The 24290-nt window shown below is 36.7% G+C and overlaps 1 protein-coding gene across 3 annotated transcripts in view; it reads left to right on the forward strand.

The window, feature by feature from the left end:
- LOC122809034 (vascular cell adhesion protein 1-like) overlaps window positions 1-24290 on the forward strand; it is a 318139-nt gene that overhangs the window by 87888 nt on the left and 205961 nt on the right. For 2 of the 3 annotated variants that reach the window (XM_044080238.1, XM_044080237.1), the window contains exon 2: window positions 9042-9136. The exons of the other annotated variant lie outside the window; for it this stretch is intronic. In XM_044080238.1, coding sequence (XP_043936173.1) covers window positions 9042-9136 — 95 coding nt within the window. The remainder of the gene's footprint in view (window positions 1-9041; window positions 9137-24290) is intronic. 3 annotated transcript variants of the gene reach the window in all.

Genomic DNA, 24290 nt, shown 5'->3' on the forward strand with positions numbered 1-24290 from the left:
ATCTAGTGTAAAGTATTTAAATTACATTATTTGCATCTCTTTGGATCCTCAGAAAGCAATTTCAGAGTAGGGGTAATGGAGATATGATCGTTCAGATCCAGACTATGGCATGCGCCCAGTCTTAATTGCTGGTTCATTTCTTGAAATTCCAAAATGAGTCTCCCAATCACCCCCTCTCTCGTTATGTCCAACTTCTTCTAACACCCAGAATTTGTAGTCTGTATCTTTACATTTAAAAGTATCTCTATATAGGGCGTTATTTTCATTCTTTTTATTAATATCCCGATGTCTATATTGTACGATGAAAATAGCGAACACTATTTCATTGTACCAATAATATCTAAACAACAAAATATCGAACAAACGGGACAGCAAATTTTTCCCAGGGAAAAAATTCGCTGCACCGTAAAAAAAAACAAACTTAAACACAAATTTAAGTGGAGGGCTTTGTCCCCCACAGCCCTCTACTTAAATATACCAACTCCGAGATCGCACCATAGTGGAGGAAATGGCAAAGTCCTGAAGACGGCCCACAAATTCTTTCCCTGGGAAAAAATTCGATGTTCCATGACTTCGCTATTTTGCCATTTCGACAGTATTGGATTGACTAAATAGCATTTGCTATTTAGTCCATTCAATACTGTCATATAGACCCACATCCCGTATATGTTCGTATATTCGTAGTCTTAAATTACGTTCTGTTTTTCCAATATAGTATGCCCAACAGGCCGTGCAATATGCCAAATACACCACCCCTTTAGTATAACAACTAGAGTATGTCTTACCACTAATCTTAAAACTAATGCTAGGTATAACTGGTTCCTTTGTACGAGCTATAAAAGAACATTGGGCAGGCCTCCCACATTTGAAAGTACCAGCTTTTGGGCATGTCCCACCTCTACCATCTTTCCGTTTCCTCTCCAATATATTTTTTAAATTCATATTCCAATGGTTTTTGGAACACATCCACTCTTGTAGGCATCCTATTAAACATACACCAAATCTCATTTATACACTTTTTTATCCATCCCACTTCCATGTGGTATGTCAAAGTCAAATACAGTAATTCACCATCCATTGATTCAGTATTGTAAATAACTCTCTTGTTTGTAAAACCTCCACCATTGGCCAGTAGGGGTAAATAAGTTGTACCCCATCATTCCACCACAACTTTCTTCATAGACTTGATCAATTCATCAGGGTACCCCCTTTCCCTAAACATTTTTTGAATGTTATCTATTTATTTCATGAAGTCAGATTTATTGGATGTCATCCTTGCTATTCTAATCATCTGTCCCTTGATAATGTTCTTTTTAAGATTGTGTGGGTGGTCACTCTCATAGTGTAAGTATGAATTAGAATAGTATTCCTTTCTATATATACTAGATCTGCACACCTTGTTTATATGGTCTTTTTTCAACATGACATCCAAATAGTGTATTTCCTCTACACCGATTTCATGTGTAAATTGTAAAAAACTAGTAGTACAATTTAAATAATTCATAAATTGTAATATCACTTATTTAGTTCCGTCCCATAGAATAAATATATCATCCAAAAAGCGGTAGTACCCCACAATGTTTTGATGAAATACTGATTTGAATAGACATTGTTGTTCCCAGTATAACATTATGTTAGCATATATGGGTGCACACGATGAACCCATCGCCACTCCATCTGTTTGATAGTATAAATGCCCCAGAAAGTGAATATAGTTGTATCTTAATACAAGTTCTATGTTTTCTAACACTAATTTAAATTCATATGGGGTCAAAAGGTCAAACTCAACTAACATTTGTTTAAACCAGGTCAAGCCTTCAGTATGAGGTATTACCGAAAATAGATCATTAACATCTATGGTAAGAAAAATAATGTTGTCCTTGAAAGGACTAGTTCCAATTTTGTTCAAAAAGTCCCATGAATCTATCAAAATGTGTGGGTACTTGGGGTAAAATTTCTTTAGTTTAGTGTCCAGATATATGGCCAGTGGTTGAGTTTTAGATCCTTTTGAGGTAACTATTGGTCTTAGGGGTGGGTTATCCACCCCTTTGTGTATTTTGGGAATACCAAAGTTGGCTGGAATTACAGGTTTAGGTACCATTAACAAATTGTATAAATCTATGTCTATCAGTCCCTGCAGCAGATTGTCTTCAAGTATCAGATCAATTTTTTATATGAAATGTTTAACTCATTTCTTGATACGATAATATATCTGCTGTCCAAGTCCAATATATCCAGCATCCTATTTGTATAGTCCCACTGGTCCATTAGTACCACACCTCCCCCCTTGTCCATTTTCATAACCCAGATTCTCTTGTTCTCATTTAATTCTTTAAGTAGTTTCTTCTCACTAGGTGTTAAGTTGAAATTAGTCATCCTAGTCCTAGCATATTCATTCCTTATTGTGCTAGTAACACACATTTCAAAGTTCTGTATATCCTGGTGTGGGGGGGGGGGGGTTGTAGGTACTTATTTTCCTTAGTATGTTACTATGAATGTAATGCTGGTCATCCTTAAATATGTGTACCAAATTTAATTTCCTAGTAAACAACTTAATATCAAGTATTACATCCTCAATATTTGGTCTTTTTTGCTGGTACAAAGGTAAAACCTTTTATAAATAACTTAAAATAATCATCATTAACTGTCAGATCCATGTAATTATAAATTTTAAAATTATTTTGTATGTGCACAGTAACCTTCTTCTCAGTGTCAACAATATCATATCCATCATCCCTATTGTCACCTGTTGTTGTCCCATTTATATTGTCATTCTCTGTTGTATATTGTAAATTCCCAATAGATAAAACTATCATTTATCTCCTGTAGTCCCTCTTCACCTGTTGACGTGTGTATTGGTTCCCCATCATCTCTGCATAGGAGGGTTTTCGGACCAGGTTCCGAATTCTCTCTAACCTCCTTGGTCCTCCCCCCCCCCCCTTATGGGCTACGCATACCTTGGATGTCATTCTCATATCCTTGGTATTGGTTACTACCATTGTTGTATTGAGGTTTATAACTAACATTCCCCCTAGGTCCCATATATTCCCCATCATCCCAATAGGTGTAATGTAGATTGGTGTCCCTATATCTATTAGTATTACCAAAATTCCTTTTCTTATTATCACAGTAATAAGATCTCCCTTGTTGATATTCATAAATCTCTCTCTCTCTCTCTCTCTCTCTCTCTCTCTCTCTCTCTCTCTCTCTAATTTAGACAGTTTTCTCTTGGTGTTCTTTGTAATCAAATTATCCACATCCTGCAAACTTCTTAAATACACATTTTTAAATTGTGCAACTGTAAACAACAGGTCTGCATTTATCTCCTTATTAAGCCTATCAATATCCTTTTTACATTGTTCCATCAATACTTCATTGTTTTTAATCATGGCTTTGAGAATAGCAATACCACAATCATTTAATATATTACAAATAGTTTTAAAGAACTCTGTGTCCTCAAAAGTATTATTTGGAAACTTGTTTAACTATAAGCCTTTCGGACCAATTTTCTGCTCAATACATTTTGTAAATTTCCAGTTATCCAGCGCTAATGTTTTGTATCTGATTAACTGGGTTTTAAAAGCCTTACATGTGTCCTTGTATGAGGCATTTTCCACCTGGTTCATCTCTCTTTCCCTCGTTGTAGTGGTAAAAGATTTCTCCAACCATAGATTAAAGTCCATGTTGGCATAAGTTTGTAGATGCCTTGCTGTCTGTGTGTCATCAGTTATTAAATTTAGGGCCCTTGGTGGCCACAAATTACTACCGTTGTCTCTGTTACTGCTTCCCTGTTGTCGTTCTCTCCTCCTGGGCGTTGTGGATGTCTCGTCCCTGGCATCTGACGTCATCGCTGTATCAAGCACTTGTGCAGGACTACTCTGTGCACATGGCATTTCGGCTCCTGAATCAGGAAGTTGAATACTGGTTTGCGAGTGGGTTTGAATAACCCTGATAAGCTCGCTGAGTAAAGAGCTATTGTTCATACTGTGGGGACTCCTCGGTACCAGAATACAGCGTCAAAATAACTAGTAATCCACAACACGAAACACCAAACCAATAAAACTATAAAACACAGTTCCAGGTATCAATGAAGGCTGTCCTCCATACACTAACACTGCTCAGAACATCCAGTACAGTATTCAGATCAAATAATTCAGCAGGACATTTCCCACATAAAACCACATTTATTTAACTTACAAACAAAAAACAGATTACACGCTTTCATCTCCAACCAGGAGACTTCATCAGAATCATCTGTCCTAACTACATTAGTTCTTTATATAATGAATGAAGTGAATACCAAACACTCTACTGGTCTACCATTTAGTTCAAAGCAACATCAATTAACCCTTCATAGCCACAATATAATAACAGTGATAATGCAACAACCTGATAAAAACTTGTGTTTTATATACATACTGGATTGTTTTCCAATAAAAATAGTCCAGAAATAATACATAGTTGTAAAACATTATAAAAATGTGTATAATATACATATAAAATTAAAGTTATGTTGTATATCACTTAACCAGCCAGGTAGGTACTACACAATGTCAAAAACATGAACATAAAAATAACCCATTTCGAGAAATGATCTGGCAATTTAAGACTGGACGCATGTCATAGTCCTGGTCTGAATGATTATATCTCCAGCACCTCTGCTCTGAAATTGCTTTCTGCGGATCCAAAGAGATGCAAATAATGTAATTTAAATACTTTACACTGGATTTTCTTTTGGATATTTTACACTAGATGTAACACCACTTCCTATTGTTATACAACTATAGATATCTAGTTTTTTTACATACTTACTGTGTTGTTGTTGTCTAAAATTGTTGAAATACATTTAATTAATGTATACATATCAATTAATTTATACATATTTATAAACATTTTTTAATATTTTTATAATATTTATATATAGATTCATTATATATTTTAATATACATATGTGTAATAATTATTAATTTAATATAGTCAAAATTTATTAACTTATAAGGTTTTTAGACATGTATACAGAATCAATGCATGTTACCTGAACATTTGTTTTTACCCCTACACCATTGTTGGTTGGTCATTTTTTCATTTCTTCGTGTCTAATTTTAGAGTTATTTTTATGTTCATGTTTTTGACATTTTATAGTACCTACCTGGTCTGTTAAGTGATATACAACATAACTTAATTTTATATGTATGTTATGCACATTTTTATAATCTTTTACAACTATGTATTATTTCTGGACCATTTTTATTGGAAAACAATCCAGTATGTATGTAAAAAGTTTTTAGGTGTTATCAGGTGGTTGCATTATCATTGTTATTATATTGTGGCTATGAAGGGTTAATTTCTGCTGCTTTGAACTAAATGGCAGACCAACAGAGTGTTTTGTATTCACTTCATTCATTATATAAAGAACTAATTTAGTTAGGACAGATGATTCTGATGATGTCTCCTGGTTGGAGATGAAAGCTCTTAATCTGTTTTTTGTTTGTAAGTTAAATAAAAGTGGTTTTATGTGGGAAATGTCCTGCTGAATTGTTTGATCTGAATACTATACTGGATGTTCTGAGCAGTGTTAGTGTACGGAAGACAGCCTTCATTGATACCTGGAACAGCATTTTATGGTTTTAATAGTCTAATCACTTCCATTACTGTCATTCTGCAGTGCACTGTCATATGTAAAACTCCCATTTTTGTTTTGCCAATACACATAGAGCAAGTATGAGACAATCCAAGTGTGCAAGCATCCAAATATGATGTCAAAAAATTGTTTGATTAATAATCCAGTGGTGTGCAACTGTCAATGTGTATGTCATCCCATTATGTGGAACATGTCAATTTCCCTCACAGTATTAGAATATATAGTAAGGACAGTATTTACTTTGCATTATCAAGGTATGTCAGTAAATTTGACAACCACAATAATGTAAATTAACACATATGCATTTGTTGCACAACCTGGGAAGCACTAGTAGATTAAGCTCTAGATTGTCTAACCTAGATAGGTAGGAGGTTCGATAACTGTCATGAAAAATTGCTGTGTGTGTGTGTGTGTGTGTGTGTGTGTGAGCGTGCACATGTGTATGTGTCCTGCTGCTGTCTCCATTTCATCTGCAGAGACTGCATTTAGATATGTACTCAGCTTCCTTCTAACAATTTTTGAGACATCCTGTATGAAGTGCACTGACAAAAGTGCAGTCTCTATGAGAATCATACTTCTCCTGTGGCACTTGAGAATACTACTGTGCTGTTTAGATTACCTAAGCTATATAGGTAAGAGGTTTGATACCCATCATAGAAAACTTGTTTGTATGTGTGTTGTGCATGTAGCTGCCTCTATTTTTCCTGCAGATTATGTATTTAAATGTGTACACACCTTCTTTATAATAACTTTTATAGAAAAATCCTGCATGAAACAAATTGATGAGGTCATCCTGATCTCTAGGTTGTGTAAACTACATAGGTTGGAGGTTCAATACCAATCATGGAAAATGTGTGTGTGTGTGTGTGTGTGTGTGTGTGTGTGTGTGTGTGTGTGTGTGTGTGTGTGTGTGTGTGTGTGTGTATAATGCTCATTGCTGTCTCAATCTCTCTTTCAGGGTATGTATTTAAATGTGAAAACAGCTTCCTTACAGCAACTTTTATAGAAACGTCCTGCATGATGCGCAGTGCATGATGCACACTGATGAGGTCATCCTGACAATAGTGTAATCTCTCTGCTGTGAATTAGACTTCTCCTGTGGTACTTGCAACTAATGCAGTGCTCTCTACATTATGCAACATAAATAATTAAAAGGTTCAGTACCCAACATAGTATAAATGTGTGTGTCTTTGTATGTGTATGTATGTGTGTGTCTGTAGTTTTTTACAGTTAGGTAGGCATATGTTCATCCAACTTATACTCTGGATACATTTTTTAAACTCAAAGATGACTACACCATCTGCTTAGGCCATCTTTCATATCCACAACTTCATTGCTACAGAAGGGTGTAGCCATGTATAATGTTTGTAAAGAAATGATTCCTATTTTTTATACATTGCATAAGGGAAATGTTGCTTATTTAGAAAATATTGTGTCCACAAATTTGTACTTTAATGCTTAAACTAACAGTGTTATCGGTTGAATGATAGCCAATTAATGTTTTTAGAGGAGAAGTGACACAAGCATTTGTTAAGTGGGGATGGGGAGGGGAGAAAATTTCCATCTGCAAAAGTCATTTTTTGTGTGGCATCAGTAAGAATACACAATTACATTATATTGCCTGCCTACATCCCTGGTTCAATACACTGATTACATCATTGTTTTTTCAAGGGAAATGAAGCTATCTGAATATCAGAGATCTACTGTGGTACCTGCATGGCTGACACTATTCTCCAATATGTAAATAGCTTGATAGGATGTTTAACTACAGCAGTGCTTAACTTCTACAAGTGTGACTGCAAATGCATTCATGATTGCTTTATACACATATGTAGTGGCAACATTTACAAAACCTGATTTACTGTAAAACTTTTTTACCAGATAATGTCCTTGGCAATACACTGTTTAATGTCATCCATTCATAGATGATATAGATCTCAATTGTATTCAGTATTCTTTTATACTATGGCTGTTGATAACGTGTTGTATAAATGGTATAAGTGGATAGGTAGGTGGTTTGATTCATCACTGCTTCGATGGTGTGACAATTATTACATTGTGTAACTATATATGTAGGGTGCTGCAGTCTAGCTGTGGGTGTGTCCTTCACCCTCATACTTTGTATACTATTCTGCAAAGACATATATGATGTGCAGTTGTACAGTGTTATTGTGCTCTTTGAAAACATTTTAGCTTAAACATCCAGCTTATAAACAGTGGTAATGTCATTTATTTAACTGTGCACTGTCTCAGTTGTACCTCAACATGGTCATGTGGCACTTGTAGTTCAGACAATAATATGTAGCTTGTGATCTTGGGTAGTTATTTGAAATTCATCCATTACTACCCAGAGTACATTGTGTCAGTGTTATTGTGACTTTACATGTCACTAACACTATTGTCATCAACATTGGCTTTATATATATGTAGATGTTGACCCCTCTTACTAAAAGCAATTGCAGTTTGTCACATAACAATGCTTTTATTCAGAGAAATGGTGACATTTGCTTCCATGTTCCTTACATTACATATGTAGAAAGTGTTATCCCCTAGCATGGGGGAATAAGACAACATGCTGTTAGACTGTTGACAGCTATCACAGGTACACATATCCCTTGCAGAAAGAACACGATGTAATGCATTTACATAACCACATATGTCATACTTTTAATGACATTTCTATAGTGGTGCATTCATCCTGCGAAATATCCATACATTGTCTGCTGTCAGAATCTCATGCATTCAGTATCCAGTATCATTGCCTGTTAGTATTGTTGGGCCTTATACTGTAATGCATGACTGTCATGTGCCATGGTAAAAATGTGTCCATTGACATTGTAAAAGACCTCCATGATCCCTTTCATCTCAGATATTTTTTTTTTACCACACATACAGATGATGTAGTAATCTAGCATTGCTAGATTGTCATAGTAGTTGTAAAATTTCCACATATTTGCACTTTACCCAGATGTCATTAGTTAGCAGAGTTGCATCACTTGCTGCTCAATTCCTGACAGGGGAAAGATTATATGAATGTACTACTATTACATAAACACCATTGTATGTAGTTATTGTTATCCATTTTTGCATTGAACAATGATATATCATTACAGGCTATGATTGCATGACACTGAAATGTTTATTCATGGTATGTCCTTCTGTGAGTGCTCCTATGGCATGTGCATTGAGTACTGGCATTTTTAGTATACCTACATAGCTATACTGGCATTCACACTTGGGACAGTGTGTGTCTTACATAACAGAAACAGCTTCCTTGTTAAAGAAAATCAGTCATATTCTAATGCTCAGTGTTATGTGGACAGTAACGTGTGTAGCTCATTTCTGGCATTTTGACTAAATCTGATTCTTCATATAATATCCATACCTCCTATGTTGACAGACACATTCAATTCAGTTATTTGCGACAGCCTCCATTGTTATCTGATGTGGCACATGCAGTCAATACAGGCATCTGAAGAGCACCTTGTAAAACAGGTAAGGGTTAGAATCTGGTAATATCTGTCTGTCAGACTACACTGGCTTGCACACACATAACGGTCCAGCTTTTTCATGCATTTTCATACCAGGTAGGTCATCAGTACACCTTATATGGTATGATAGTGCTGTACACCTTTCAGGGGTGATCTTCTTTATGTGACTGATATGTGCATGTCTGTGGCACCCATGATTACTATGCATCTTTCTGATATCTATTTGGGCATTTGTCCTAAAAGGACATGATGCAAATGTTTCTTAGGTAATTTCTTGCCGACATGCATTACCTGTACACAAGATACTTATGCTCTGTATTGCATGTCATCCTCTAGACGTGTTTAATACTGACATTGTTTCTGTCGCAATATATGGCTTACTGGCAGATGTGATATTCCATAAACTTGTCTAACTGTATGGAATGCAGGTTGACCATCAGGAGATGTGATTGGCCCATTGTTACAACATTTACTATTGTGTTGCCACTGTTAAAGTGCTGTTCTGTTACTGTTCACAGTAATCGTATGTGAGCATGCCCAATGTTAGTACATCAGACATGTTTGCAATGCCTAAACTGGACTCTTGACCTGTCATTTCCTCAGTCCTAACACTGGTCACTTTGTTATTAGAGTGCTATGTATGATTTACATAACCATACAACACTTGCCTGTCCATTACATGCTCATAGGTGACAAAACCCTTTCCTATTGGTACCACTGTCATTTATTTGCACAAACATGTCCATTTCTGATTTACCTGACATTACAGCTGCAAGGTCTTTTTGATCTTGAGTATACATGGTGAGATAGATAATACATCAGTGCTGTCAGTCTTCATACATCAATTCTCTGTATATGTATATGTATATATATATATATATATATATATATATATACACATATATATATATATATATGTATGTGTATATATATATATATATATATATATATATATATATATATATATATATACACATATATATATATACACATATATATATATATACATATATATATATATATATATATATATATATATATATATGCTTGTATGCTATGACTGCATTCTATGTATATACCCCTTAATGTATCTTTCATCCTTGCAAACTGTTATCTCACGTCAACCATTTAATTAACATGTGTATGACGTCTGCACTTTGTTGAGATGCAGCTTTATGGTCCACATCCTTTATCAACATATCTGTTATTATTTATATGTGTACCTGTGGCATTGATATTCACAGTAATTGTCATTACATTAATCATGCAGGTTTTATGTTCAAAATGCCTCCTATACACTTTTATTAGATTTTCCTGCAGGATATATGAACACTTTAAACATTTCCCCTGTACAACATTACTTACGGATTATGTCACCTTTTGGTGTAACACTTCCTGCCATTCTGTATTGTTTCCCTGTACCTGCCCTTAATATGTGTGGGCTGTAACACATGCTTGTATCTGAGTACTGCCTATGTGATTTGTTTTGTTTGCATTACGTCTTGCTGTTTGCACGTACCTTTCCATAGCCATGAACACTATTGCTGGCTGCAGAAATGTGCGTGCATCCATGTAGGTGTGATGAATAGCATGCATATTCAATGAATGCTGCTGCTCATTGCCCAAACACACTTATGTTATGTAGGTGCTATGCGGCACCTACATGACTGATAATGAATCCCAGGAGGGCATATACTGAACTATCAGTTGAAGGTACAATATCTTGAAACCCATGCTCATACCTCTCAACCTGCAAACATTGAAAACAGGAACAAAGCCTCTGAAATTTAGGAATATCCTGCTAAAATTGTGGACTTCTAATTAGCTTAAACATTAAATACCAAACAGCTCATAGCTCTTCCCGCTTCCAGTAGGAATGTAGAATACTACTCAAAAACACATATATTTAAAAAAAAAAAAACAGAAAATGACAAAAATGATGGAAAAATACAAGCACGTTATCAAAGAGCCAATATTAAATCTGTAGACATTAATGGACTGCATTGCAAAATTCTATCACTTATGGGTATTTATTTTTAGTTTTGAAAAGAGAGATATAAGATGTGAGTCCTCTTTTTTTTAAATTATTGGTGCCATTAGTATGTTGGTCATGTAGCGTATTTTGTTTTTTGTACTAGTCAGCTTTAGAAATCATATGATGAGGGGGATTCAGAAAACTGTGTGAATGGGTAAATAAGCCTGAAAATAAAGTAAATACGTTAAGAAAATAGGTACATCATGTGCAAGGATAAATCAGGCCTGAAGATAGGAACATTCCTCCAAATTAGGGACAGTTGAGAGGTCTGCTCATGGCCCCACCTAATATTCTAGCTGCACACCGTGATCTCTGCTCCATAACATCTGATGTGTGGAAAGACCTCTTTACTTAGTTTGAGTATACCTACATCACTGGCCATGGCCATGTGAAATACACTTTTAAAGGACCATAAATCACACCCCATTATTTCAAATCTACCTTCTGATTCATGTGGGATATGTCACTGAGAGGTCGTTCCTGTACTCAGAATTGCATGGAGTGAGAGCACAGGTAGTTGAAGTCCTTTTAGGCATGTTTTACCTGGATGAGTTACATTTGATCATATGCTGTAAACAGCATTGTATCATCATCCTGTGAGTAGCTGTCATGCAAGAATTCCCAGTGATACCTAAGAAAAAGATTTGGTAAAAAGGAAATAAGGTTAATATTTGCACCCTTAAAGCAAGATCCACTGCACTTGTTAAGAACTACCTGTGAGCAGAGCTGCATCATCTGAAACTCTATCATCTTCTGATCCCATGTGGGATAGTGTATTGCCATTGAATGTGTCATGGTGTGCTTTAGTGCCGGTGACTGTTTGTTTAATTTTACCTTTTTATTTTCCATATCTGTTGCATTAGAGGTATATTGCAAAAAGCTCTTATCAATGCTTTCCACTTAAAAGTACAACCCACATTGTGCCCTTTCTGTCACTAGCTGCCTAATTTAGTAAAGGAACATCCTGATATTTTGCATTACTTTGCCTTACATACTTGTCTGAAACCTTTGACAGTCTGCCTGCAAAGTCCAGGATGCAGAGGTACACAGTTTGCTACATGGGTGTGAGTTTCAACAAATGGGTACACCAGCTGTACTTGTCACTGGCATGTCTGTTTGCTCATGTGCACCAGCATCTCCTGTTTAACACCCTTGGCATACCATAAAGATTACATACTCTGACTGCAATGTTACTAACAGCATGCAGATGATTGTTTTTGGATATAGGAGTCGCATTTAAAGTATGTGATACAGCATCGCTTTGATGTGCAGTGTACTCAGTGTCAGATATTCGACATTAGAAATTCAGAGATTCAGTGTGCTGTAGAGCAACTGCAATAGCACAGCTAAGAGGTCTTCTGCATATGGCAGTTGTATAAAGTGTGAGTTTGTATACCAGAGTAATGTATGTAGTGATCCTAGTTCTGGGAAAAGAAACAATAAGCATTGTTTTTGTAACTGTAGTGCATTTTGAGGCACTTATACAGAGAAAACCTTGCACAATTTTAGGTAAAAGGTAGTTAAATACCTCAGAGATATGTGTAATAGAAATTAAAGAAATATTAACTATGCATATAAAAAGTCAGGCAATGGACATTCCATCCTGTTACAGTGATATCCAGTAAAATGTATTTGTTTCTTTCTTTATTTATTGCACTTGTTTACAAGGAAAGTCCTACTTTGCATAAAATACTTTTTTAGTGGAAGCCCCAAGGAGAAAAACTCCTATATCAGTAATAATATGTTACAGCAAAAATATGTAGTTCATGACCTGAAGACAAAGTAGAGATGAAGAACAATTTACAATCTCAGACATAAGTTTTGCAATGAATGACAGATAATATACTATAGTGCATTTAAACAAGGTAAAATAGATTAACAAAAAATTGCAATAGACATATTTCAATAGTGGTAGTACAGAAATTTTCTAGGGCATTATTTAATGTATTAGGAGGCAACTGAATAGGAAGAAAAAAGGGAAGAAATCAGTAGCATACAATGGAAATGTTTTAAATAACCAGTTTAGTCTGGTTCCATATCTGAAACAAAGCAGATATCGAGAAACAATCATACTGGCTTTGCATACCATATAAGCTGCCTTTTTACCATTTTTAGATGAAATGAAGAAGACTGAATATGCTTAAATATTTTCCATTTTACTTACTCTTTCAATTAAAAGACGTTGTTTTGTGCATTATGCTGATGACTTTCTTCTGTTTTAAAATGGGACCACAGATGAACATTTCAGGTTAACAAATGTGATAAAAACATGCATATAAATAAATGAATGAAAGAATGTATCATTCTGTTAAATATGGATTAAAATTAATTTAATGTGGTTCTTTATCTTATACTAAGGAGATCAACTTATATAATTGTGCTGGATTAGTATACTGTATAAACTGGCTGTTTTAGAATTTTGTTTTAGATTAAAATTGAAGAGTGTGAATATAACAAAATGTTTTCTGTTTTTGCTTAATGTTTCATTTAAAAAATCTTGTTTTGGATATTACTTTCCCCTTTCCTGTTTTTGAAACTAGAACCTTGCAGATGGACATTCTCACTTAATAAATATGGTAAAGAAATATGTAAATAAATGAATGAATGTTTCACTGAGTATCATATATGGCACAGCTGCCACTTTGAATATGTAATTGCTTATTTTGTTTAAACTGCATGAATTATTCATACTGCATGTAATGTATCATGTTCTGTATGATATGTCTTGCTTCAGGCCAGCCCTGTCACCAAAAATGGTCTGGGTTTGACCAACTAAGTTATCGCATGAATAACTACATGAAAATAAGTAAACCAATGTGCAGTGGAATTAGAAGCACAAAAGTAAAGTCTGCGCTGCTGTGAGCAGTGACACAAGATCGTAGGAGTCTGCTGTAATGCCAAACATAGAGAAGAAGATGAGTGTTTAATAACAATGCAAACTACAATGGAAGTGAAACTATTGGAAATATATAAGAAAAGCAAACTATATTTATGCACTGCATTGTCTGCATTGTAAATTCTAGTACAGTGGTGCTATAGGAGTACATAAGATACACAGTTGTACTGGTGAGTGAATAGCATGGCCTTCTGTACACCATTTCCAGATTTTTATATTACTGCACATACCTGAGAGGTCTATCCATGCTGGACAGCACAATCATTGATTCACATGTCACTAATGCCATTACAGCTCATTTTGCTGCCCATTCATGTCATGTAGAATCCTCCTATTGGTGGCATAGCAAAGTTGCACCCTAAATGCTGGTTACCTTTGGTTTGCTTTGTGAAGCATAACTGCTACACTGTTGTCATGATACCTACAGGTGTCACTTAACATTCACTTTATAGACAGTTAAATGACTAAGTATATGAACCATGATCAAGGACCTTTTAATTATTATATGCTTGATCTCATGTTTTCATCACCTCTAGTATTATTTACTAGGCATTTAAATGCAGCAAAGTCTATTGTCAACTTGAGGCAATAAATATGATAGAATAGATTAATGATGGATAAATTAAGAAAAATGAAATCTCAAATGTGTATTTTCTCATAATTTTTAAACAATTTCCTTAAAATTGACTTTATGTTTGTTACTACTGTTAATGACAAAACAAAGTAAATTAGCAAGAAAATTAACCAAGGCATTTTAAATGACAACCATTAAGAAGAAGGAACTGCCTAATGTTAAGAAAATTGATCTATGACGATTAACGTCGTGTGATGGACTCCATTCCTTGACATGTTGTGCAGATATAACCTTCAAATTTAGACAAAATGGCACATTCCTGTCAAATACTGATACATTTTATACATCACCCATCAGCGAAAACAAAGCCTCCCCCTACTGAGTAAACAGCCACCATCAGCCACACAGCTCTGGATACAGTCACTTCCAGACTGTCCTCCTGATGTAAGACATAGAAAGATCTGCTTTAGAACTGCTGTCCTAACACATGTGTATTATATGAGCTAAAAAATATTCCTCTTCAAAAAAAAATAAATGCATAAATAAGCCTTAACAAGCATATTATATGCAAGACACCTTCTGTATAGATGATTTATTTCATTATCAACTGTTACATGACTAATGTGAGATCAAAAGATCAAGAAGAGTGCTATACTGATGAAATTATGATATTCAGTCTTTACACCGTACATCTCTAATGTAAATATTTTGCATGCATGAGTGAGGAAATGAGCATTTTGGTAAAGCAAGAACAAAAGGCTAATTAAGCCTTCCTTTTTTAAACCATGCAGAAAATACTTTAGCTAATGGACTAAAATAAGGGACAGATTCATGAATGACTAATCTCTTTACTACCAATGTGTGCAACACTGTGTGATGCACACACAATAGTGAGCTATTCTGTATTCATTAAACAGCTCTGCACATTGTGTAGTGCCACCAAGCAAAGGTAAATGGCAGAGTATGCTAATGATAGCATAATTAGATGAATTACATGCAAAATGAGCCACTCAGGAAGCTGTAAAGTAATTGTGTAGACTTGGTGTAGCTCTTTGCCATGAACTCCAAAACCTATTGGAATACAGACACCCTCACACTTATTAAAAAAAAGCAATGTTAGGGGCTGCTGCTGCTCTCTTGTATGTGTATGTGCAGCAGGCTCAAATCTATGCTACTGCTGCTGGTAGACCTTGTCCAAGGAGAAGAACCGTGTTCAGACCCCATTTAACATATCATGGACTGCATTGTATTGAAATATTAGAGCGATACAAGGTTGATAGGAAAACATTACAGGAGCTGTGCAACCTCTGCCGCCCTCAACTCAGACTCAGGGGAAATTGAGAAGAACCTATACCTGTGGAAACTAAGGTAGGTGTGGCATTAAGGATATTAGCTACTGGTAAATTCCAAAAACTCAGAGGATATACTAGGGGTGTCACAGATCTCAGCCTCTAGAATATTGCACCAGTATCTTCATGCTGTGCTACAAAATGCAATGGAGTACATCTATTTTCCATGCAGAGCAGAGGAGAGAACATTGCAAGAATTCTTTGCTGTAGCACACTTTCCTGATGTTTTGGGGGCTGTAGACTGCAGTCACGTAGATATAAAAGCTCTACCTGGTGAACAGGAAAAAACATACATCAACAGGAATGGGTTACACTCAGCCAACTGCCAGGCTTTGTAATGCCTGAGGTATCATCCTTAGTGTGTGTGCAGGCAACCCAGGCAGTTACCATGACTCACACAAATTACACACCTCTCAGCTTTACATAAGGTTTGCTAGGGGTGATGTTCCACAAGGTCATCTACTTTGTGATGCAGGTTATGCACTGGAACTGTGACTCATGACACTCATCAAGAATGCACACACACCCACAGATGAAGGATGCAATGATGCCCATGCCCACACTAGAAACATAGAGAATACAGAGCACATTTTTGACATGGTGAAGTCATGGTTCTGCTGTCTAGACACATCAGGAAGTACCCTGCAGTATGACCCAGACACCAACTCAGAAATTCCACAGTCTGTGTCATGTTGCACAATATCATCTTGAGGAGCTGCAACAGGGACAGTAAGGGTCAGGATCAGACATTCCTGTACCACAGGCATGACCAGCACCTCCAGCACATATAGACAAGGATTCTGGGGGATGTTCTCCAACTGCAGACAGATCTGGCAGGTGTAGGCATGCACACAATATGCCTTTGCCCTGGCTAAGAGGCAAAGAATAGCACAAAGTCTCACCACAAGAGTCAAAAGTTAGCACATACAAGGGATAAATGAGGTTTAAAAGGTGGCAGGACTTAAGTGAGCTATGTAATGTTTGAGTGAGAAAGAATGGGTAGATTATAAGTGATGTACAATGCTTGCAACTGGGAGGGTGTCAATATGGTTTCTGATGTAAAATGCTTGCAACTAGAATTGTGTCAGTGTGATTTGTTCTCATTTATATAAAATTATGATTGCCTGTGTAGTAAGTGATGGTTTAATAAAGATGGTTCTTGTTTAAAAAAGGCATGACTTGAATAATTTATGTAATATTGCTTAGGTTATATGATATATAGCAATATATGTGAAGTATAATGTTTGTTTAATATAGTTTGATTACATTTATATGAATGTACATTTGCCTGTGTCACAAGTGATAATTCAATAAAGGTGTTAAAAAAAAGCACATGCACTCATCTGCTAACAGCCCACACACTTACCAGTGATGGAATATACATAACAACCTAAGTACATAAAGACATTGAAACCCATGCTATCCAATGTCCACAAAGCATCAAACAGAGACAGCCCCAAAGTACATGACTTGCAACTGCAGCAGTGTCAAGGTAAGTGTGAAACCTGTAGTATATGAACAAATGTGTAAGAAGATAAACGTAAATGATATACCTGCATACTATTAGCTGTAAATGCACTGAATCAAATTCTGTATGAGGTGTCCATCAATAGCATTATTGGTTTATACGAATGATATCTGCAATATGTAGCTAGGCATTGTACACAGTAACTAGCATCAAGTTGGTCACTTACCCACTGTACACAACAGTCAACAGGCCAGTTATATCAACAGTTTCACAAGTACAGCAATAAGCAGAAATGCAGGATCAGTGGTATGAATGCATGACATAATATTAACTGAAAAAAAGCTTTCCAAAATTAGTTACAAAAACATCCAAAATCCTCTTATGTAGTAAAGCATAAAATCAACATAGTGAGAGACTCTCTTATCTATACACTTGTGTAGCAGACATATATGTAACCCTAGGTCAAACATAAATAAACAAAGGACGTGGCTCAGACATTATCATTTCAACAGGGTGGGGTGGGTGAGGGGAATAGGCCAAGGCTGACACCAAAGTAGTGAGTGTGTGTGAGTAAGAAACATAGAACATTCAGTAAAGCAGGAAGTATCTCAGGGCCACACTGGAGATGTATCCCAATCAACATTAAGGTTTTTGTGAAATATGTGTGTGTTTGATGAACATGGTCAAGGTCTGTGCTAGTACTATGTTCTGCTATGTCAGGAATGTGTGAGTTATGCATGGTGGAGTTGTCAGTTCAGTGTTGTTTCCCTTGGTCGCACAAACTGCTTCTGGTTCATAGAGTCATAGTCACACTGTGTCTGTGTGTGCCATCTCTGTGATGGCACTGCAGACAGGGTATGGGAAATCTCCCATTTAGCACTTCTGCATATAGTGCTAAAACAGAGATTTTCCTTTACTCCACTGTAGTGCGATCTCAGAGTTGGTATATTAAAGTTGGGGAGGTTGCCCCCCTGCATAAAATAGTTTTTAGAGGTTTTTTTTTTTTATGTTCCCTTTGGATCTTCGATGGTTTGAAACTCGATGAACTGGTCTCGATGAGCAGAATTTTGATGTTTCAGCTTTTGATGATTTCAAGTGGAGCTATATATATATATATTTATATATATATATATATATATATATATATATATATATATATATATATATATGGGTCTATCTTAGTACATCGACAATTCAAAATAGCGAAAACGAATTAACCGACACCGGAACATCGAAATTCATCTCACCGACGCCAGAAGATCGACAGTTCACAAACACGACATCGCATACACCCGACACATCATACCAACAAACAAAACACATCCCCTATCCAACACTCACACACACAACACAAGCACACCAAAATCCTTACAAACGAACACTAACCCATACATACACAACTATCCACAACCCTAACCCAAACCCTTACCCTAAGGTCCGTCACTATCGCACACTCACCTAACCCGGGCCCTAACCCTAACTCACTTATCCCACCCCTACCCCTACAAAACACCAACGTCGCACACTTACCTTACTCGCACACTCACCTAACCCGCGCCTTAACCCTAACTCACTTATCCCACCCCTACCCCTACAAAACACCAACATCGCACACTTACCTCACTCGCACACTCACCTAACCCGCGCCCTAACTCACTTATCCCACCCCTACCCCTACAGAACACCAGCATCGCACATTTACCTTACTCGCACCCTATCGTCCGTCACTACCGCATACTTACACATCCTTTCCCCATCGCAGTGTTCTCAGCGTCGGTGTCTTCCTCCGTCCGTCTTCTGCCCTGTCGATCTTCTGGCGTCGGTGAGATGAATTTCGATGTTCCGGTGTCGGTTAATTCGTTTTCGCTATTTTGAAATGTCGATGTACTAAGATAGACCCATATATATATATATATATATATATATATGGTTCTACCTGACATAGTCGAAACCACACAACACCGACAACCACATCACCGACACCACATATTCGACAGTCCATAAACACGAAACCACACATAACCGACAACGAAATAACCGACGGTACACAAACACGAAACCCCATACACTGCACACCACAATAACAATTAAAAACAAAACACATCCCCATTCCACAAACCACACACACAACACAAGCACACCAAAATCCTTACAAGCCCACACTAAACCTTACCCTAACCCTAAGGTCCGTCACTATCGCACACTTACCTACCCGGCTCTAACCCTAACTCACTTAACCCGCCCTATCGGCTCCTAACCTAACTCACTTAACCCACCCCTATCTCCTAACCCTAACTCACTTAACCCACCCCTATAAACTCCCTAACCTAACTCACTTAACCCACCCTATCGTCCCTAACCTAACTCACTTAACCCACCCCTATCCCCACAGACCGTCAATCTCCACACTTACCTGCCTCGCACCCTAACGTCCGTCACTGCATACTCACACAGCCTTTCCCCATGTCGGCATCCTCGGCGTTGGTGTTGTCATCCGTCGTGTCGGTCTTCTGCATTGTCGATGTTCTGCCACTCGCGATTCGCGTCCGTCTTCGATTTCGATCTTCTGGAGCTCCAGTTCGATGTCGGTCTTCTGCGCTGTCGACGAAGTCAGGTAGAACCATATATATATATATATATATATATATATTTATATAAAAGACATGCATCTGGAGAATTTTTCCCCGGGCCTCCTCTGAAAATTGGCTTTGTTCCAAGTCAGACTTTATAGTTCAACAAATGTTAAATAAGTAAAATGAATAAATGCCTGTAAATAGGTACATTTTGTAAATCATTTTTTTGTGTGTTGAATAAAGGACCTTTACTCATTTCAATAGGTGCTGTGGTTTGTATCCACCTGAGTTATACCAACTCAGGCAGATGGGGCATTAGTTTAACATCTAATTCAGAGCATGTTACACTCAGCAGTATAGCCCCGCCCCCACACACACACACACACACACACACACACACACACACACACACATGCTGTATACAGTATTAGCAATGCATCTGCTTGGTGTGAAAATAGAACCCACATCCTTCTGCATCAAAGGCTAGTGTGCCATCTGTTACTTCACTGATATTGTTATTTGTTTATATATTTATTTGTTTGTAGTTTTGCCATGATTTTTTTTTATCCTAGGATAAACTTATTGACTGTTTTATTAAAAAAAGATTCTTTTAACAATAGGTTCTACTGGCAGCTACAAAGTGATTTGATATGCATGATGCTTTATATTCACATCTAGAACTTGATAAGGTTGAAACTGAGCAGCTGTAATATTCATAAGCTTGGTATACACATTGACATTTGTCTGAATTTCATTATAGTGTTTGGAAAAATAATATTTTCACATTTCACAATTTCTCTGCTTATAAAAGATAGAAGAAGGGGACGCTAATTTTCAAAGAGAATGATTATAAAACTTCACAAGACTGTGTTCTGAGCTCTTAAATTATAAATAGAAGTTAGAGCCTTGTGACCTTCAAACTTTTCATCTCTATGGAATGTTTATAATGTACATTGCGAATGTTAATGTTTGCAGTGATAAAACATATAAACCAAGCCACAATACAAATTTCTTAATGTGTACTCCAAAAATGTCTTAGTTCTAAGGCTGTCAGGAAGCCTGACTATTAACCCTCCTTCTTCCACAACCATAATCAGTATAATTGTCTTAAAAATGCTGAATGTTCTACAGTTTGTACAATATAAACCAGATGGTAAAAGTTGAATGTATATTAAAATGTGATTAATTAATGATCATTTTTATTTTTACAGTCCATTCTTCTAGTTTATGTACTTCTTAAATTTAGTGTGGAATATTGCAGCACTTTTAAATCAAGCCCATTTTGAAAGCTTTACCATTCACCAATTGTGTTGTTGTGCTACTGACCTAACATGATATAGCAGCTTATTGCTGGGGTCTATATTACGTGATCGAATGATTAGGTGATCGAACACCTAAACATCGACACGTAATATCAAACTGCAAAATAGCGAATGCCGCCAGGAAACATTACCGTCGTCCACAAAACAAAATTAACTTTACAGCCAAACTAAGTGGGGGCTTTGCCCCCCACACCCCCCTAACTAAATAACCAACTCTGAGATTGCTCCACAGTGGAGAAAATGGTAAAGTCCAGGGAACGGCCAAGGGAAATCTTTCACTGCGTTAAACTGGCCATTTGCTGTTTTTTGCTTTCGATATTACATGGTCAATGTTTAGGTGTTCGATCACCTAATCAGTTGATCACATAATATAGACCTTATTGCTGTACTACTGAATATTCTATATAAACAGCAACACTCTACTTGTCTTACTGTTGAAAAGGATACATTTTAAGCATTTCAGTTATCAATAAATTTGATCTGAACTACACCTAAGTTAACAGTTTCAAAAAATACGGAATCTAAAATGTACATGAGGAGGGCAAAACACAAAATCCATACAACGTACACTTACAGAATGTGTGAAGCAAGCAATAATGCCTGACAAGGGTGTGTGTTAATTAAGTAGTAACCAATGACTTGGCGTAGTATATTAAAGATTTACCCACAGTTTATATGGTTTAATCATGATGGTGAATCCCAAGTGATTAAATAAAGCCAACCATGGGTGAATTTTAATATACCACAACCACGGAGTTGGTTATTGCTATTACACAATGACATTATTTAAAAAAATGCTTGCTTTTCTTAAATAATCCCCAGGGTTCAAGAAACTCCATGCAGGAATAGTGTTATTCCTACATGGAGTGAATGGTGTCTGCTTCCACATAGCCTCCATATTAATGAAGGCGTTTTACTGATAACGGCTTTGCGGACAAGAACACTATTGATTGCAGGGAGCATGTTTCAGTAGTGCTCGCACATCCAACACGCCCCCTGCACTCTGAAAGTGCTGTACGGCACTTTCTGACTGCTTTCAGTGTCCACAGACACTGAAAGCAGGAATCTAAATAGGAAGCAATGGAGGGGGGAACTTTCTGACCAATTTCAGTGTCAGCAGACACTGAAAGCAGCAATCTAAATAGGAAGCAATGGAGGGGGTGTGTGATGGCACTTTCTACCTCTTTTCAGAGTCCGTGGACACTGAAAGCAGGAATCTAAACAGGAAGCAAACCCTGCATTGTTTAAGTGCTGTACGGCACTTTCACCATATGTCTGAACTTCTTAGAGGCAAAAATCTGGACGAAGCCTAAAATGATGGGGGGGCAAACCGCTCAACCTCTCAGAGCCAAAAATCTGGACAAAGCCTAAAATGCCTATGATGAGCATACCTCTCAACCTCTCAAAGCCAAAAATCTGAACAAAGCCTAAAATGATGGTGAGCATACCTCTCAACCTCTCAGAGCCACAAATGTGGACAAAGCCTAAAATGATTAGGGAGCATACCTCTCAACCTCTCAGAGCAAAAAACTGGACAAAGCATAAAATGATATGGGGACAAATAGGGACAGATTATAAATATTGCCCTTCCAAACTTAGAAAGTTTACAGAGGAACAGGGTCAGTATAAACATAACATGTAGGGAAGGATTAGAGGTCTGAAACTCAAATGTATGCCATTATGGTAGTGACTTCAATCCTGGTATTGCCCATACAGGCTTAGTTGATAGAATGACAGGTAGTGCATTACCATATATAATACAAACATATAGCGGTCAAAATGGATAAAAAAAGCTTTATTTATTCACTGTTAAGTGCTTTTCATTTACATAAAATAGCAAACTTCTTCAGACCATTTATAAAAATGAACTACACCATTTTTATATAATTTAAATAAATCGCCACCTCCCTTCAGAACCGGAAATGATGCAATGTTCCATAAAAACACATTTACAGCATAAAAAAAATACCTTATTGTTATCAAAAAATGCCATTTATATTTAATTAAATAAACAACAATTATTTATAAGAAAATTTTAAAGCATACACTAAAATCTTAAATCTAAAATCTTCCCTGCTGGATTTAACTACTGTGGTGTCCTAGATGTGTGTATGTCTCTAAATGCTTGAGGGTCACCATTTCATTTCAATCCTTTGATATGCCTTGAGTGAAGTCATATTAAAAAAAAGTTCTGTGGAACTCACTTTCTGAAGATGGATTAAAATAGCCAAACTACTAGACCGTCATTTTTCCCATCCTGAGCCTGACAGTGGTACATGAGGACAAGGGTTCTACTCTGGTCAGCAACTGGTATATAAATAAATGAATGAATGAATGAATGAATAACTAAATAAATAAATAAGGCTCCTGAAGCAGACTGGCTAAATGCCATCACCACTGGCTGTGATTCTCCATCCCCTATGAATTTGATTCATGGCATTGAACAGGACCCTGATACTGATGCTCCTGTGATTTCAGGTTTAAGTATGGACTCTCAGGTGTCAGAACTGAACTGAAGAGGAGAGCTTTCAAGATTGACAAACTGAAGCTTGTGGTAACTATATAGATGACCAGTCCTCAGATTATGATTGTATCTGCTAGATAATAAGCAAGGTTAACAGCAGCAGTGTTCAGAGAACCTGAGGTGGACAGCAGCACATTTTCACCAATCCAAAGACCAGCAAAACTGAAACGAGGGAAGCTCTATCACCAAATGTAATTCAGGGATACATAATAGCTTTGTCTAAATGGTCACCTGTTGGATGAACCAAATTTGAATTCAACGGCCGAAGATACTAAGACAACGAGCTGAAAAGACTGATCTGAGTTTGGGACTAGAATTTTAATGGCATTTCATTTTTTGTCTGTGAATTGTTGTTGTCTATTGACTGAATTTGGATAAGCAGTATTTAATGGTATTGTTCATGTAAGATATGTACAA

Source organism: Protopterus annectens, chromosome 8.part0 (genome assembly GCF_019279795.1).
Source record: "Protopterus annectens isolate FY-2018-M chromosome 8.part0, PAN1.0, whole genome shotgun sequence".
Lineage (NCBI taxonomy): Eukaryota > Metazoa > Chordata > Ceratodontiformes > Protopteridae > Protopterus > Protopterus annectens.